Source organism: Strigops habroptila, chromosome 12 (assembly GCF_004027225.2).
Source record: "Strigops habroptila isolate Jane chromosome 12, bStrHab1.2.pri, whole genome shotgun sequence".
In the NCBI taxonomy this organism is placed as follows: domain Eukaryota; kingdom Metazoa; phylum Chordata; class Aves; order Psittaciformes; family Psittacidae; genus Strigops; species Strigops habroptila.
Window position 1 is genome coordinate 1,822,439 of NC_044288.2, and position 18,102 is coordinate 1,840,540.

At 57.0% G+C, this 18,102-nt stretch overlaps 1 protein-coding gene across 3 annotated transcripts; it reads right to left on the bottom strand.

The window, feature by feature from the left end:
* Positions 1 to 2,323: 2,323 nt before the first annotated feature.
* Positions 2,324 to 17,340, bottom strand: TRIT1 (tRNA isopentenyltransferase 1). 3 transcript variants are annotated; one of them, XR_003994218.2, is made up of 12 exons: positions 16,968 to 17,155; positions 11,240 to 11,380; positions 10,661 to 10,795; positions 10,336 to 10,484; positions 9,302 to 9,444; positions 8,940 to 9,051; positions 8,278 to 8,390; positions 7,052 to 7,129; positions 5,723 to 5,832; positions 5,282 to 5,399; positions 4,917 to 5,125; positions 2,324 to 2,916 (listed from the first exon to the last, which is right to left on the bottom strand). XR_003994218.2 is itself a non-coding variant. In XM_030505016.2 (11 exons), the coding sequence occupies exons 1-11, from the start codon at positions 17,115 to 17,117 to the stop codon at positions 2,777 to 2,779; spliced, it is 1,353 nt and encodes a 450-aa protein (XP_030360876.1). In that variant the 5' UTR covers positions 17,118 to 17,340; the 3' UTR covers positions 2,324 to 2,776. The 3 variants fall into 3 exon arrangements, 2 of the variants coding, with proteins under 2 accessions (XP_030360876.1, XP_030360875.1); XM_030505016.2 differs by lacking the exon at positions 4,917 to 5,125 and having other exon boundaries at positions 10,697 to 10,795; positions 16,968 to 17,340; XM_030505015.2 differs by lacking the exon at positions 4,917 to 5,125 and having other exon boundaries at positions 10,661 to 10,796; positions 11,241 to 11,380.
* Between the last annotated feature and the right edge of the window lie 762 nt (positions 17,341 to 18,102).

The following is an 18,102-nucleotide window of genomic DNA, read 5'->3' on the forward strand; positions in this document are numbered from 1 at the left end:
GGGGCTCTGCAGCACAATGATCCCACCTGGGAACTGACGAGGGGGCCAGGACATGGCTGGGTTCAGTGGCTGGATCTGCCATGTGCCTGCGGGAGCTGCGGCACATCCCACCCCAGCGAGGGGGTGAAATTCCCTGCAGGATGAGCAGATCGGAGCATTTCACAGCCAAAACATGGCAAGAAAAGGGAACCAAAAGGTGGAGGAAACAGAAGCAAGCACAAGTCCTTGAACATCACAGCCAGACACTGGATCTGAGACTAGCAAAAGGGCTTTGGCTGCTTTTTGCTCCAGGGCTGGTGGCCACAAGTGAGAGCCAACCCCATCTCCAGTGTGTGATGTGGAGCCATGGAAGGGGCTGGTGAAGGCTGAAGGCAGGAGGCAATGGGGAGGTGGATGGTGGGATGCTGCCCGTGTATCCCTGGCTGCCGGACACAAGGAATTGGGCTGCACTGGCTGCCCTGGTGCCAGTCCATGGGGACTCCATGGGGACAATGTCCTGTCACAGGGGTCCTCCAGCCCAAGCTCTTCAGCTGCAGTGCTCAGCTGGGCCAGGGCACCGAGGACTTTAACTGATGGAGAGCCAAGCCCTCCCAGGCCTCTGCTGTTTTCTAATCCCAGTGGAATTAATGACCTTATCTTTGGCCAAAGCCATTTAGATTAAGTGGCTGGTGTGATGGGCTCGGTGGCTCCGGCTGCACAGATGGAAGAGCTGCGTTTGTCTGGGGATTAGCGAGGGCAGATGGAGGGAAGTGCCATTCCCCATCCCTAAAGCTCCCGGCACTGCCAGCAGCCTGAAACCAGAGACCACAACAACTTCTCAGTGACTCCTGGCTGGGTCTGGAGAGCGATTTGATCAGAGGCCACCGTCTCTCAGAAAGCAAACTCACCTGCTTCTTGCTGCTGGCAGCATCGGGGCACGCGTCCACCTTCCATTTCCCGGACCAGCCACAGCATGAACAAGCAAGAATGACAGAGTCTCATCCTGCTGGGACACCCAGGAGCTGCTGCCCCCAGACCAAGGCACTGGAGCGGTGGCAGGGAGCAGGGGAAAGGCCTGGAACACCCTGTCCATGCTGGCTGCAGCACAGCCTGTGTGAGTGGCTCTGGAACACAACAGGCAGAGTAGCAGCTACTGCGGTAGAGGAATAACATTTATCTGTGGGGATAACAAAGTTCATATTAAACCGATTAGGGATATTAAATCTGTTTCTAACAGTGTGGTCATCTGACTGCACCCAGGAGACAGCAGATAATCCCACCCCTCATTCACAGAGCTGCCCCGAGGATCCCAGCCTGGCCTGGGGACATGACTGAACACATCCACACTCAGCACACGGGCAGGGAATGGGGCTTTACACCCGGCCTCACCTTGTCCATCCAAGCCAGCAGAACCCCCTGGCCGTGTGCTCCAGCGCTGGGCTGAGCCCACATCCACGTACGCTGAGTCACTGTGGATGGCAAACAAGTCTGGGCTGGAGAAGAGGTTCAGCTGCTGCTGCACAGACCCAGCAACGCAAACGTGGTGCCTGGCATTTCAAAAGGCTGACGCCCAGCTCTGCCCCAATGCTGGCAGAGAAAAGCCAACACGAATTCCCAGCTCTTCCCTGCATCCTCCCTTTAGCCCAAGCTCCCAAGCCACCCCACACCCCAATCAAACAGCCCAAAGCAGCTGCCCCACACAGAGTTACAGAAATAACTCAGCGCTGAGGAGCACAGACTGGAGGGTTAATGGGATCCCACCAGAGCAGCACCTCCAGAGCCTGCACCCACACAGCCCTGCGAGACGGCTCTTGCCACGTGGTGTATTACAAGCAGCTGAAGGAAAACTGTGTGTTCTACCACCCCAAAACCCTCCCAGGAGGAACCAACCGTCTTAACTGCATTTGCCAGGAGAGTCCCAAACACCCCGTCAAGGCCTTCCCTGTTCCACCTGGCGGGAATGATGGTGCAGAGACCAACCGCCCGGAGAACATGGCACAAGGAATTTGCTGCTCAGCAACTTGGATTCAAATGGAGGGCTGGTTCCCATTGCCAAACCACAGCGTAAACCCCCGGGAATTCAGCTCTAACTAGGACAGACTCATCTGCTGCAAACTGGATGAGATCACTTCCAAGTTCCTGTTTAACAGGTGCCAGCTCCCTCTGCACCTGCTCCGTGCATCGGGATCAGACGGCCTCCACCAAGCCGGGAACATCTGCTCAGCTCCCTCGGAAGCTGCAGGAAAGGTGGCTGGAAGAAGGAACCAGGCCTGACCATCCTGCCCCATGCCCAGAGCAGGGAACCTGGGCCAGGTGGAAACAGAGAGCAAGAAAACTGCGCTTGTTAATGGGGAGAGGAACCCACAATCAGTTTGCAACTTTATTTCCATATAAAAGAAGAAAATATTTCTCTCCACAATAAAGGCAGCAAGAGCTCGCCCAGCTCTGGAGCTGCGCTCCTGGCCAAGCTGGAGGAGGGCAGGGTGTTTCTGTCTCCAAGCAGGACACATTCACATGTCAGCTCTACCATTCCAAGGATAATGCTGCGTCTCTGGCAGGAATTAACACCTGGCACGGGAGGATGCTCCTAGCAGCCTTGCCCCAGGGCCCAGCCCTTTCCAGGCAGGGCTGGGGAAGCATGGGAACACGGCACGATGACGCCACATGAAGAGGATCCGATGCAGCCTTTGGCCATCACTTACACACCTGCCTCAGCCCCAAAAAATGACTCAGCTCGCTCAGTCCAAGGCCACCAAGGACCAAGTCGCTTCCTCCCCTCCAGAGGCAGGTTGGAGCCCTATGGCGAAGGCTGGCTGCTGTCCTCATCCGACGTCGCTGCACCCGCACTGTCCCCCTCAGCCTCTGCAGCACGGCCGGTGGCCTCCAGCTTCCTTCTCCTCTTCAGATGGTGCAGGTGGGATTTGGATCGTGTGTGAGCTGGAGGGAGAGGCAAACAGAGTCTTTAGTTCTGGGGAACACCCAACCCCATCTCCCTGTGCAGCGTGGGGCACCCTCCTTTCCCATCCTCCTGCACAATTCATTCCTGCAGAGAAGTGAATTCCCAAGCCCTGCCATGGCCATTTCTCAGGAAACTATTGAGGCTCAGAGGGGGACAACCCTCCCAAGCCTCCTCCTCATCACAGGAAGGGTGGGAGAGCCACAAATCCCGGTTTTGTATATGCAGAAGACTCCAGATTGTCAGGACTCACTCGACTCTCCCAGCAAATCTGTTCCCAACCGTGACAACACTGGGAGGACGGGAGAAAGGAAAGTGTTACCACAGAGGCGGCACACTGAAGGATGCAGGCAAGGTTCTGCAACTCTCCACCACCCCATGGAGCCCTGCCAGGATCATTTATAGGCCTAGATGCCTGCACCACAGCACTGGGATCTCCTGTACATCTGCAGAGCAGCTAAGGATGGAGCCCAGAGCATAATTAGGCTTTTGCATAACTCCAGGGCAAGGCCCCCAGCCATGAGAGCACTTAGCAGGAGGCAGAGGGAACAGAGGCGTAATCCCTGGGATGCAACTTGTCCTGACAGCACAGCAGCAGGAGATGCACTTGTTTGAAATCACAGAGTTAAGGGCAGTAAAACCTCCTGTATCAGTGGTGTTACCTAAGTAGAAGGTGCTTTGTCTAACCAGACCCGTGAACCATCTTGGCAGGGTGGTTTTGCTATTTCCAAGAGATCAGAGCAGCAGTTAATGCAGCAATCTTTCCAAGCAGGGCCTTCATGAAATGATGGGCTCACTGAATCAAGGCCCTCAGGTGTTTTCCAGACATCCTTTTCTGCCAAGGGATGAAGTTACATGCAGAGCTGCTCCTTTATCACAACTGCTGTAGGGTCACCTCAGCCTGAAATCAAGTCTCACCTCTTAAAACTTGTCACAAGCAGCACCAAAGCTCCCAGGGGCTGGAGGAGGTGCTGCCTGCTGCTGCTGCTGCCTGGGAGGTGTGCTCTTTGAAATCCACACAAATTGTAAAATTAGAACTTTTACATCTCCCAGACCCAGTGGGGCACTGGGAAGCAGTTCCCAGAACTATCTGTAACTTGCCTACAGAAAACAGAGCAGATTGCAGATCAGCTCTGCCCCCACTACTGTTTTCACTTCCCTTTCAGCTTTTACATTTTGCACTTAAAAGTAACACCCAGTTTGGGACCATTTCTCTCCCACCATCTGGGGATGTGAGCCAAATTCAGCTGGATGCAGAGAACAACAGCTGGTTCTTGGTTGAGGAAGGTACTGTCATCATCTATGAGAATTTGGGATGACATCCCTGGAGGACATGCAGTCACAGCTATGGTGTTTGGGGGGCTTTTGTGGAGTTCCCACTCAGCCACAAAACCTGCTGGACCCTGATAGCTTTCAGAGTCCTCTAGTTCTGGAGGAGGCAGAGCTCCTTCAAAGCACCTCGGAGCTGAGACTGGCTAAAATAACAATTGCACTTACAAACTGATCTCATTACAATGAGCTTCCTATTCTGAGCCTACTTCCATCTTTGCTTTCAGCAGTTCCCTGGATCAATAGGAATAAGTGACTCGTTCAAATCCGACGACCAATGACCTGCAGAACTTATCTCTGCATTGTGTTTGCATACACTGTGTTTGGGCAACACATGGAGATTTACCAGTTCTGTTCCTGCAGCCAGTTCCTCCACTACTTTTTGTTCCTGGTTCTCAGCATGAGCCTCACAGCACAGATAAATTCACAGAGTTAATCTGATTCCAGCTGAGCTCGTTTCAAGTCAGTCTATTGAAAATAGAAAATCCTTTTCTATTACCATTGCAGCTCACAATACTCTTTTTTTAAAGACTAAACCACACAAACAGGAGACACTGGAGCAAACCTGAGCTATTAAAAACCATTTCAAAAGTTCCATTTTACACAAAATTTTAGAAGAAACAAATCTCTTCTCTGCTTTTTGACACAGTACCTGAAAGTGCTGAAAAGGGCCAGCAGCCCTCACTAAACAAACAGCTCTGAGGCTCGATGGTACCTATAGATCCTCACGCCTGGCGTGATGATGGGGCAGTGACTGGGTGCAGGGAAGGGGGGAAGCCCGACAGATGGCTGCTGTGGCACAGCTCCTGCACCCCCCTGGGCTTGCAAATGGCTCCTTTCATCCCGGGCTGTAAACAATCCCTGAAAGCCCAAAATGAGGAGCTGAGGGTCATCCGGCCAAGCAGGCAGCCAAGGAAGCTGCTCTGCTTCAGAGAACTGCCTCGCTGCATCCCTCTGTGTAACTGCACTCGCTGTGCCCCCTCCCAGGCCCTGTGTCCCCCCCCCATCAGGTCCTACCTGCCCACTCCCTGTCCCCGATGATGAGTCTGTCACAGAGCTCACACACGCGGTGACTCCGCTTGTTCTCCTTTACATTGTGCTCCATCTTCACAGGCTCTGCTGGGGGCTCCCGGCCCTGTAGATTAAATAATGTCTCCATTTGGGTTCTGCTGTGAAATCTGACTGGCTGTGTTCACTTTGGGATGTGAACCTGCCAGACGCAGACACTAAGGTTAGCAGGACAGACGCTGCAGTTGCACCATGCGAGACAAGGGGAGTAGTGGCCATTAGGAGAAATTTTCAGCTTAGACAACAACCCTCTGCCACTGTGAGGAAAGCCCAAGGCTGGGCTTGTAAGCAGACAGCAGAGAGACTAAGTGCCAAGTTAATGTCCCTGGAGACCACCAAGAAGTTGGCTTCTTGGTCATGGGTCCCATGTTAACTCCAGTTACCAAGTACCTGGATGAAGCTCTCCACAATCTCCAGAGCAGGTTTCAGCACATTCTCTTCCCACCGCAGGAGATCAGACACCTCCAAGCCATACACTGCGGGCACATTGGGCCCGGGACCTAGAGAGACACAGAAAGGCAAGTCAGCACACCAGAACACCCCCAGCATCATGTCACAGTGCCCATGGGGCTACACTATGAGCAGGGTGTCCTGCTTTTTCCTATCTAGTTGTCTTTTAGCATTCAGCAAACAGCATCAGCCTTTCCAGAGCCCAAATTATCAAAGACCTCAGCCGGGGAGGAGGTACCACCCTCACAAGGAGCATGAGCACCTAAGAACTCAAGCAAGCATCTCCATGGTTGTCTGGTTGGGACAGCATTGTGAAATCTGAGCACGCCAACAGCCCAGCACAGCAACAAACACTTCATCACTGCCATGGTACACGGGAGGCCACAGGAGATCAAAAAGCTAGATCCGGACACAAAGCCATCACACAAAGCTTACAAGGAGATGCAGGCATGGGGCCTGGATGAGGAATCTGTGGGTGCAGTTCCTCACTCAGAGCTGTACTGGCTTGTGTGGCTGCAGGGGCAAATGCTCCCAGCTCCCAGCTGCAGACCACAGTGGGAGATGCTTTACTAATGCCCCAGACAAGGCCCAAGTTTCAAAGCCACCCCTTTGGCCTCCCCCAGCGCGGTGTGAGGGCACGGGGCACTCGCTGCAGCCCAGCAGACAGCAGCAATCAGAGCACCCGCTCGGACAAAGCCATCGCAGGCTGCCAGGCTCCAGCAGCTGCTGCTTCTCAGTGCTGTAACCACAACCAACCTCCCCACAAAGCTGGTCTGAAGCACACCTGCCACCAGAAAGGTGAGCCACAGCCACCGAGCACATGGCTCCAGGACAGCTCTTGCACCTCATTCAAAACCCAGCTTTTGATCCAAGTTTCTCCCTGCCTGGGTTTTTTTTTCTTTATTTTATTGTTGTTTAGCCCCTACCGAGCACCTTTCAACAAGTGCCCGGCTCCCAGCTGCTGCTGCTGGCCCTGCTCCAAGGCTGGGGCTGCGATGGGGAAGTCCTGCTGGCTCCTGGCCACTGCAGCCAGCACAGCCCGTGCTCAGAGCAGCCAACAGGCTCATGCTCCTAATCTGGAGGGCAGCATCAACTGGGCACCATGTGTGGCACCATGAGGAGAGGGACCATGCTGGGGACCCCCTGCCCAAGCCCCAAAGCAGTGGAGCATCTCCTGTCCTCTCCTGAGCTGGGAGCAGGGGATGTGCTGGGGAAAGATGAGAGATGAAGAACAGGGATGGTGAGGCAGGGTAGGAACAGAGGACTCACGTTTCAGGAAGCGGTTTCGGACCCATTTGTTTTGCCTCCGGGCATATCTCTTGGTCACCTGCTTCAGGGCCTGGATCCCTTTGAAACAGAGGGATTAAAACACAGGTGAGTGCAAGGCTGTAAACTGAGCTCAGAGCAGAGTGAAAGAGGCTGTCAGCTCCAGTGGGGGAAATCACACAAGACAAAGGTTTGTGCTGGATGGTACCACGCTCACTTAAGAGAAGTGTTTGTACTGTCAGTCAGGAGGTCTCCGAGCCAGCAGTGAGAAGAGGCCAAGCCTGGCAGTCAGCACAGAGACAGTGGCAGTGTGGAAGGGCTGGATGTGTCCCAAATATCCCTGAATGAACATGGGGTGGAAAGGGCCCAAAAACTCTGCCCTGAAGCTTTAGCAGGTAGAACAACCTGTCCAAGGGCCGCACTGCTCTCACAATACCCGAGTATCCACCTGCACAAATGGAGCTCAGGACTCCTCGTCCTCCCCACTGTTGGCCCACAGGATGGTTGACCACTGTACAACCTTCCAATATTCAGTACCAGACTTATTGTATCCCTCTGTAATTGTCTCCTGAGCAGGCACAACAAGCCCCTTCTGCACCAGACTTGTTTTCAAGCCTTCTATTATTTCCGTGGTTTCCTCAGACTCCCATCTCCACTTTGCACTGAACCCTCCTCGACACAGATCAACCCTGCCTGGGACCTCTGCTCTGCTGAGGAGCAGAGCAGCTCTGTCCTCTAACAACAGTCCTGACACTCCAGAACGGAACATGCCATTGAAGAGTGCATCACTATTGACTCATGCTGTGATCTGCTAGATCCCCAGGTTCCTTCCCACCATAATGCTGCTGAAACAGATGCTGAGTTCTGCTTCATTCCTTCTTTCTAGCCCTGTTCTCCACAGCATTCACACCCCAGCTGGGATCTCATCACCCAGGTCACTGGTGGACCAGCTCCAGGTCCCAAGACATGCTGTGCCCAGTACAACTTGCAGGGAGACTGGGGGAAAAGGAGGGAGGAATTGCTCTGGCTGTGCTCAGCAATGCTCCAAGCACTGAAAAAGGAGTCCCTGTACCCCTGGGCTGGCAGAAATGGAAAGTGCAGAGAGAAAGGTGCAGCTCAACCCCAACAAGACCTGCGCTAAGGTGTGAACTTGGCTCAGCCCATCAGGCAGTGTCACCCGGAGCTGCATGGGGCTGTGGGATGTAGGGCACATAGGGTGCTCCTCCCACCTTTTTGCAGCAGCAGGGCGCTGGTCTCAGGTGAGCACTTCCCTTCACTGATGAGGTACTCATGGAACTCCTTGAAGCCAATGGACTGGAAGATGCCGTGCTGGTAATCCTGCCTGGAGAAGAAGACAAGAGGCAGGGGTCAAGGCCATCTCCTGCAGAACAGTGGGAAACCTCAACCCTCCCCTGAAGAGGTGAGGTCTCTGCATCCCACCCTGCAGGAACCTCCCCAGGTGACACAAGCCCATGTGCTCAGGGGACAAGCCAAACCAGGCACACAGGAACACAGACCAGTGCCTTCAGTGCCACCCCATGTCAGCTTCCCTGTGTGAATGCTTAGGCAGCACCCAGTCATTTTTACTGAGGGAAAATGGCAGGTATGGCCCAGGCAAAATTAATTCTCCACACTAAGACCCCCAGGGACTCTGCTGTTTGACCAACTCTGCTCTAAGGGTTCTGGCAGGCAGGCCAGGAAGTGCTGGAGGATCTGCCTGGTCCACACCTCTCCACGATGGTGCCTCTGCAGAGGAACCCAGAGCAGACGCGGCCAGGAGAGGGCTGGGAGCAGCAATACACCAGAGGTGCTGCAGGCAGAGTTGTTTGGGGCCCTGCATGGCCCTGGCAGGGGGGAGCGGGAGCAGGAAGGGAGCTGCCTCCTCACCCACCGGTTCTCAGCCACCTTCTGTTGGTTGTAGCGGCGGTGGAAGTCGCGCAGCTCCTCCAGCAGCCCCGCAGCCAGCATGTCATCCACCCGCTTCTCCAGCCGCTGGTCCAGAGCTGGGAGGAGGAGAGCAGGACATGCCCTCAGGAGGCCCACAGATGGACAACGTGCCAGGACACACCTCAGCACTGCCACCCTCCCCATCCCACTGAGGAAGGCAGAACCCAGCAGGCAAGGGCAGCAAGTCCTTTGTCACACCCAATGATGCCAAAGGAATTGCTGCCTTCTCCAGGGAGGAAGCTGGGGCAGGAGCAGGGAGTCAGCCCTCATCTGCACCACCTTACTCAGCCAGGAGCCCACTCTCACCTGCCTGGTCTGCATGGAGCCACAAGATGCAGGAATGTGGGTATTTCAGGGGCCCACCTAAGGGCCCTCCACCTTCCTCCTCCTGCTGCTGGTGCAAGATTTCACTATGGGGGATCCCCGTCTCTTCAAACACTTGGAGGCTCCTGTAAGCAGAGACAGACAGAGCTCAGAGGCTGGGTGAGGATGAGCTTTTCCATCTCCCCAGCAGCCCTGGGGGCTCCAGCAAAGGGAACCGCAGACACTCACTGAGATGCATCCCTCTCATGTGGGGGGGGAGGGCAGGTTTCTGCCCCCTCCCGTGCCCAGCATCCTGAGCACACCCAGGTCCTGGGGGTACAATTCAGTGCAGAGCACAGCGATGGCACCCAAGGAGCCCAGAGCACAGCCACCCACTCCTGCCTGGCACCGGGACAAGTCCTGCAGGGGACGGGCTTCTGGCTCCAGCCCTGCCCTTTCCAGCCAGGCAGGGCTGCAGGGAAGGGGCCAGCGCTGCCGATGCTCAGCCCAGCCCAGGCAGGGAGGTGGAGGAAGCTGCTCGGGGTGCCCAACCCTCAGTGCCCCTGCACCGTGCGAATGGGGTGGGTGGTGTTCTGCTCCCCCCAGGCCAGGGCTCAGCTGGGATGGGCCCGCCAAAGCAGCAAGCCTGGTCTTGCTGCCGTGCTGTTCCCACAGAGCTCAGCTATGTTACTCAGCCAGTACAGCAGCTTGCTCTTTAAATAGCTTCAGATAAACCCTGCTGCTGGGGCACCGCAGCGGGAGCAGCCCTGGTGCACACAAGCCAGGAGCAATGCACCATCCTGCATCCCAAAGGCTGGGGTGCTGCATGGCCAAAGGTCTCAGATCCCAGAGGGCTCCCCAACACCAGTGCTCCAGGGTCCCCAAGCACCTTGCTAAGCGCCTGGGAGCACCCTCCTGGGATGGGAGAGCCCATCTTGCTGTGTTCCCAGGCACATGATTCCCTCGGGAAGGGGTGCAGGGCACACCAAGCTCACAGCAAGCACACCAAGCTCACCTCAAGCTCACAGCAAGCTCACCTGGCTACTTTGCGCTTATCATGGGGGTGCAGCTTGGCTGCCATCTCGGGGTCCACCCTGCTCAGGCGGCGATAGAGCTCACCACCATCCAGCTGCTCCAGCTCCACCTTCCTGTCGCTGACCGGCCCCGGGGCTGTGCTGGCCCTCTCCTGCGGGCCACAAGGCTCCCCTCAATGGAGACATTCATGTGCATGCAAGGCCAGAGCAAGCAAGAACATCCCCCAGACCCACGGGGTGAATGAGGGGCTTTTGGTTCTCCTTGCCTCACTCTAGCAGGGGGAACCCCATGCCCAGTTGCAGAAGGCTGCTCTGAACATGGGCTCACCTTTTCGCAGTGGGATACGCAGCCCCCCAGCTGTACCTTGGTGTTGATGAGGACCTTCCAAAGCAGGGACTCAATGTAGTAGTTGGTTCCTCCCACAACAATCGGGATCTTGTCTCGGGCAAAGATATCTTCAATGTGCTATAGTCAGGGAGCGTAAGCAGAGATGCACAGCAGGGAGGACGGGCTGTGGGGAGCAGCAGCCTGCTGCCCAAACCCCATTCTCCCAGCCCCATGGAGCTGGTAAGGCTGCAGGACAGGGTTATAGGTGTCCCTCATCTCTCACTATCCTCTGCTACCTGTGTCAGCTACCACCAAAACTCAGGGACACCCAGGGACTGCCAGGGAAAGCAATACCCAGCTCAGCAGATCTTCCCCAACCAGCCCTGAGGATGGGCTGCCCTGAGCATTAGCTGGGTAAAAGCAGCTCCAAGTTCCCCTCACCAGCAGTATCCCCTGAAAACCGAAGTTATTTGCAATGTAGAGAGTCTGATGCAAACCCCGATCCCTCTTGCAGGCCTGGCTGTGGAGGGGGGAGGTCCATATCTGCTCAGCCAGGCAGGCTGCAGCGTGAAAGGATATCAGAGGCACAGCTTTGTCTCTGAAATCTACCACCGTGTAGTTAGAGACAAGGGGATCCACAAAGCTGATCATGTGGTGCCTGCACAGACGCTGCTCCTGGGGAGAAACCTTGTTCGTGATGATGTCCAAGCCCTCGTACACCTGCGGAAGAGAAGAACTCATCATTCACCTCTATGTCCCATGAGACCCCCACTGACCACTGCTCCTTCCCCCCATGGCTGCTGCGTGCCCCAACCACCCCCTGAGCCCCTCGCTGGTCTCTGCAGAAACAGGCAGTACGGGCAGGGCACATGCCCTGCTCTGATGAGGCAGCAGGATCTTGCCAATGCCAGGGACAAACTGCCTTTCCCTGGTGTTTGTTCCTGCCCACAGGTGAGGAACCATGAGTCCCACCGCTCGTGACCGCTCTCCTGGCCTGGTGGAACCCTGCAGTTTGGGATTGATGAAGCGATCAGAGCCCGGTCAGTGTAACCAGCCAAGCCCAGCTCCGAAGCACAGAGCTCCACAACGATGAGGTTGGCTGCCTCCAGGACGCCGTCTCCTCATCTACTGCTCTTGCAGCTAAAAGCTCAGGTCTGCCTCTCTCCAAACACTCATCTCCAGCACAGCACTCAGTCTTGTTTGAGGACAAGGATCACTGCTTCCTGTAATGCACAAAGATCTCTCTGGATGCAACGTGCAACTTCATGGAGCCTCCTGAACATGCAAAGGGTCTAAGCTCATGCCTGAGAGACAACCAGCAGCATCTCACTGCTTCAAGGTGCATCTTCAATCCCAAGTTTTGGATACAGAACCTGGGAGAGCACTGCTGAGAGGTGCTCACCCTCAGCTAGACAGCTAAGAGCAGAGCAGAAAGAAAAGCCACCCAAATCAACCCTTTGGGAGCATTCTTGGGGAAGAGCCAAAGCAACCTGCGATCCCAGCAGCACGCACCTGAGCCACAGCCCAAATGCACCCTCCAGGCTGCATAAAGCAGCAGCCAAAGCCCAGCCCACAGACCCTGCAAGTACCGGAGCTGCCTCAGCCTGGTATCCCATTCCTGCGGCTCAGCTGGCTCCTGGGAGCAGAGCCCTTTCAGATGAGAGCATGTTTCACCCAGGAGAAGGGAGGAAGGCTCCTCGCCCTGCTCACTGTGGCATGCAAACACAATCCCCTTCAGCACAGGGTGCCCCTGTGCCCAGCACTGCTGGTCAGTGGGTGCTGCAGACAAGCAGGGATCAGAGTGGGGACTTGCACCCCAAGGGCGCTGGCAGCAGGCACATGGTCGCAGTGGGCACATAAAGCCTTTCTGTCCAGCCTGGCTCTGCGCTGTGTGACACAGTGGCTCAGGCTCTGCTTTGTGCCGCTTGGAGCAGTCTCCCAGCTTGGGATAAACCGGGCTCATGGGTGAAAGACCTGGAAATGGCTGTACGCTTCCTCCTCCATCACCCAGAAACCAGCCCAGCCAGAGGGCCAGACTTCCAGCAGCACATTTCCCCTTAATCCCCTCTGAGAAGCTGCCAAGGCAGCGCAGCCTCCACCCACCGCCTGCCCTCCTCAGACAGGAGGCCAAGGTGACACGGAGGTGACCCGCGGGCACGGAGCGGCAGCAAGGGACGATCCGAGGTTAGTGGACCAGGGAAGCCTGGAGCTGCCGGGGCGGCTGAACCGGCTGCAGCCCCGCAGACATTCCCCATCCTGCCAAGCTCTTGGAACTTGCCGCTTGGAGGGCGAGGGCCAGCTCCTGCTCCGGTCCCTCGGCAGGGAAAGGCTGCCTGGGGGCAGGAAGCGAGAGGGGAGCAGGAGGGCAAGCAAATGCTCTTCCTTTTCGCCCTGCAGAAACCCAGCTGGCTCCAGGGGATGGGGAGCAGACGGGAGGAGAGGCCCGAGAGGCAGCTCTGTGCCAACATGCCCCGTGGCTGGCTGCAGCCTATTGATCCCCTTCCATTACCCAGCCCCGGGCTGAGCAGCGCTATTCAAGGCAGGTCTCCAGTCGGCACCGAAAGCCTTTGAATCCAGGGAGCGTTGGCTCAGTGCCTCCTCTCCCCCGGCAAGGGCCAGCCCAGCCCCGCAGCTCCTCCGACTCCCACTCGTCTGCCTGAGATCACAGTTAATACCGAGGGATGATGGGGGGGTAAGGGGGGAGCTCGGAGGCAGCCGGGAGCTCCCAGTGCCGTGCGCGGGCACAAACAGGATTTACCATTCAGGCTCCGGTCCCCCAAGGTTCTCCTGGAGATTAAACACTGAGAGCCTCCCCGAATATCTAGCAACAAGGGGAGGAATGTGGTGTCAGTGTGTGGGCTGGGAGGAAACAAAGGCAGCCTTTTACATACACCCAGCAAAGCCCCGGCGAAGGTTTCCACCAGCTGGCCGTCGCACCCAGACGTCCTCCTGACACTCATTGCTATTTTCAGCAAGCGGCTCAGATAAGCCTTTGTTGCTTTCTAAGGCCCCCAAAACAGATTAGCAGCAGCATGGAGCAGCAGGCCTCCGACACACCGAGCACAAGCCGGGGACTAAAGATGCTCGGCCTTGGCAGCATCCTCCCAGCCTGCGCTGAAGCCCCTGTGCAGGTCAGCCCCACAGCTCGCAGCTCTTTGCTGGCAGGTCAGGGCCATCTCCCCTTCTAAAGAGTGGGGAAACTGAGGCAGGGGACATAACAATGATCCTCAGCCTGCAGCCTGGGAAGGGCTCTCCCAAACCCGCACTCAGCCGCCGGTTTCATGCACAGCCCCAAACTCCATCCCTTTGCCACCATCTGCACGAGAGGGGCAAAGGCACAGTACAGAAGGTTGTGCAGCACAGGGACCCCAGACACAGCCAAGCCACCTACAGCTGGGAGAGTGGGAATATTCCACAGCAACCAAGGGATCTCCCAGCTGGAGAGGGGCATGGAGGACCCACACCAAGCTAGGATGCAAGGAGAGCACAACTCACTCCCCACTCTGATCCCTGCCATGAGAAGGATGTCAGCAAAGGCTCTTAAGATGTCCTGACTTTGACACACTAAATGGCAAATGTACCCAGTGTGCTACAACAGCCTCCAGAGAAGGACTGCATCCAGAAGGGACTGTGGGATCCGGAGCGGATGGTGCCCTCCAGCAAGCTGGGATCAGGAAGAAGGAAGAAACAGGACTGGCTTCACCCCATCTGGCTTTCCCAGGAACGACTTACTCCTAAAGGAAACTCTCTGGGATGACAAACAGCACCAGAAAGGACAAAGAAAAAAGAGATTAAGAGGCCATCAGATTAAGCAGAGCTCCTGAGCTGCACACAGGCAGCAGCTAAATCTGTAATGTGACCACAGCGACCCACAGCCATGACGAAACCCTCTGGAGATAGAGGGGTGCCTGTGTGGGAACAGGTGGGTTTGGGGCTCCCGGCCCCTTCCCGAGCCTGGCTCCAGCTCCAGCAGCTGCCCAGGACACTGCCAGCATTTGTCAGAGCCCGCACAGGCCGCTGCGATGAATGGACACGGTCACTGGCAGCTGCCAGTTGGGAATGAGCAATGGGAGTTTTAAAACCCATCGCCTCTTCCGCAAGGACAGTGGAGCCAGCGCTGCGTGGCAGAGGGATCTGCAGCAGGGAGACAATATCCCATGGGAACAAAGCCAGCAAGAAAGCAAAGAGTTGGCTGCAGCCGCCCGAGCAGGGCACGGGGGTTAGTGGGACACGGGCTGCTGCAGGCTGCGCCTTCAGGCGGCCTGAGGCCACGCTGAGAGCACGCTGTGCTGCGGGATAAACGCAACAGAGCTGCTCGGCTCCCGCTCCACAGTCACGCTAGAATGGGATTAAAAGGAAAGGAGAACAAGAGGCACTCAAGCCCAGATGCCATTGGGCGCCTGCAGCCAGTGTCCTCCCAGCCCCTGCATTCCCATAGTGGGACCTGAAATAACCAGAGCACAAAATACATGCCTCAAACCATCCACCAGCATGAAATGAGAACTTGCAGCGTGCCAGTGGGCTCCAGCCACATCTGCAGATCTCGGGAGGCATCAGGAGCCTCCTGTTTGCGGCACTGCTCAAGTCAACAGCCACATTTCCCCATACTAAAGCCTGCTGGTGGCCACTGCAAGGTCCAAGAGCCTCAGCATTACCAGCACACAAACAGGCATGAATAACTGAACAAAAGCTCTGGGTTTGTCTGGATCAGGAAGGGCAGCACTAGTAAAATCACACCAGGCAAGATCTGCTCAGAGACATTGCTGCTGCAGGCACTAGAGCAGAATAACTTGCCTTGGAAACGTAAGAGCAGCCACCTAAAAGCCACCCCAGCCCAGAAAAGGTCTGCAGAGAAAACCAGCTCAGAGGCAGTCGCACCCTGTGCTCGAGGAGAGCCAGATGGACACAGAGGTCCTTCGTTAGGGAGCTCGAAGCACTGGCATGGCTGGGCCAGGCAGCTTCAGACAAAGCTTCTGCATCTACAGGAATGTTTTGCCCTTGCAGGACTTTGTCAATTCAGCTCAGACCTCAAACACTCTTTGCCCAAGAGCGTAAGGAAAACATTCCATAAAATGAACGCTTCCAATTGCTTGCTCCAGATTCAGGAGAGGGAGGTTTTAGCTCTCCAGGACATGAACAGTGACCAGCATCAGCCGCCTGGCGCAGGAAAGCAGGAGGTGGCTGCAGGACAGCACAAGTCCATCCCTGAGCAGCAGGAAGGGTGCTGTTGGCAGAAACCACCTCTTAAAAAAGCACAACAAATACGCTAACCATTGAAGGCTGGAAGCTCAGGTGCTACAGAACCAGAGCGGTGAAAGTGGTGATCACGAAGGAAACATTTTGCTAAACAATAACAAGCCCCCTGTGGTGGCTGAAATCTCCATCTGACGACAAAGCTCCTGTAACTGAATGCAACTAGGACCAAAACCAGGAGGCTCAGCTCCTCCTGAACCCAACGTAGAACCATAGAACAGTGTTGGAAAGGACCTTAAGATCATCACCAACTGCTATCTTCCACACTGCCTAGGAATGGAGCGTAGAAGGAGACAAAACCACAGAGACTCCCAAGCAGCAAATAAAATTGTCAATATCCTTTCCCGTATTTCTTTGGTGTCCCTTTGCTGCGGAGCGAGGAGGGGAGCGCTCGCCTTCAGCTGCCACATCGCAGCCTCACTGCTGCTACACCCATACAACAGCCTCTGGAGGGACGGACGGCACCAGCCGGGACATGAAGCCCAGCGCAGGGACCAGCCTGGACCGTGGTTCTCAGTCAGGACTCGCACCATGTCCCGCATGGTTGCCACAGCCCAAGCTCAGCACCCGCAGGACTGATCCTGGTACCACTTACAACCGGTTAACTCCAGCTGCTGCCTTCTCTTAAACCGCTCCTCAAACCCACCTTTTGCGGGTCAAAATTAAAGCCCCTCACTTGGGTTTCCTCCCAAAGGGTTCATTTACCGGGGCGGGGGGTGTTGAACAAACCCAGCTCTGCAGTGGTGCGTGTGCCACCTCGTTCAGAGCTGACAAGCACACAAACGGCACGGCAGGAGGGGGCTGCTCCCCACGAACACCCGGCCAGGGGTCCCGGGGGAGCACAGCCCGCACCCCGCGGGGCCGGGGCTCTCCGGGCCCCGACCAGGCCTTGCTGCCCCCCCGGTACCCTCCGCCAGGCGCAGGGCCCCGGCCGCGGCCCTCCCCTGCCCGCAGGCCCGGCCGCGGCCTCCTCAGGCCCAGCTCCGGCCTCCCCGGGCGCGGCGGCGCTGTCTGCCGGCGGCCAGGCCTCCCCGCAGGCCGTGCCCGGCCGTACCTGCATGGAGTCGGCGCTGACGATCTCGCCGCCGAGGCGCAGCCCCAGCTGCAGCGCCAGCGCCGACTTGCCGGTGCCGGTAGCGCCGAGGATCACCACGAGCGGCCGCGGCGGACGGGCCCGGCCGAGGCACAGCGCGGCCGCCGCCATGGCCCGGCCCGGCGGCTGCCAGGGGGCCGGGCGGGCGGGACGGGGGCGGGACGGGGCCGGGACCCGCGGCGGGGAGGTCGCGGCCGGGGCCTGTGCCCCGTGTCCCTCAGCCCGGGACCCCCCGGGTCCCCCCGGCCCCTTTATCGGCCCCCCCGGCCCCTCACACCCGGGCACGTCCACGAGTGGGGTCCTACCCGCTGGTACCCGTTTATTTGGGGGGGGGAAGGATGTTGTTGCCATAGCAACGGGGCAAGAGGGTGAGGAAGGGGCTGTTGCCATAGCAACAAGAAAGGGGCGCGTTGCCGTGGCAACCGCAGCCCCCACTGAGGCTCGTCCTCCCCATCGCCATGGCAACAAGGGGAGATGGGGAGCGGGCGGCTGTCTCCGTGGCAACAGAGTGGGGGGGGAAGGCAGGGAGACGGTTGCCATGGCGACAGCGAGAGAAGGGTATCTCCCTGGCAACACACATCTTCTGCCATAGCAACAGGGATCGGGGAGGCTGCAGGCAGCCGCCCCCCCCTCGCAGGGGGATTATCGCCGCTTCGGGAAACTGCCCTAAAAATTTGCCAGCCCAGGCGTGAAGGCGGCTCCGTGCCCAAGAACCCCGAGTGCAGGGGCCGGGGGGGGGAGAAAAGGTGGTCGGGGGGGGGGCTCATAAGGAGCAGGGGATGAGCAGGGCAGCGGCACTAAAACATAACTGTCAGGGCTGGAAATGCTGAATTGGGATGGTCCCAGCCGACACTGGCACATCACAGCACTGAGCAAGCAAGGAGAAGCCCTGTGTGCTTACTTTGTTCACTCACGTGTGCTGTCAGTCTGCTCCCCTCATGGCAATACGAGAGGAGGTATCTCCATTATTAACCAAGGAAGTTTCGGGTGGATGTATGTTTAGGTATGTGGGCGTTAAGCAAGAGAAATCAAAGGTATGCTGTAGTTAAGACCAACCACGTTTTCCCCTGGTGATGGTCCCAGCTCGGGCCATGGA

What these genes read in the sequence shown, in the direction of transcription:
- TRIT1 (XM_030505015.2), bottom strand. Translation starts at nt 17,117, where the DNA reads ATGGCGGCGGCCGCGCTGTGCCTCGGCCGGGCCCGTCCGCCGCGGCCG. An exon ending in TCAGCGCCGACTCCATGCAG is followed by an intron (nt 11,381 to 16,967) that starts GTACGGCCGGGC and finishes TCTCTTCCGCAG; the next exon opens with GTGTACGAGGGCTTGGACAT. An exon ending in AGAGACAAAGCTGTGCCTCT is followed by an intron (nt 10,797 to 11,240) that starts GATATCCTTTCA and finishes CTGACTATAGCA; the next exon opens with CATTGAAGATATCTTTGCCC.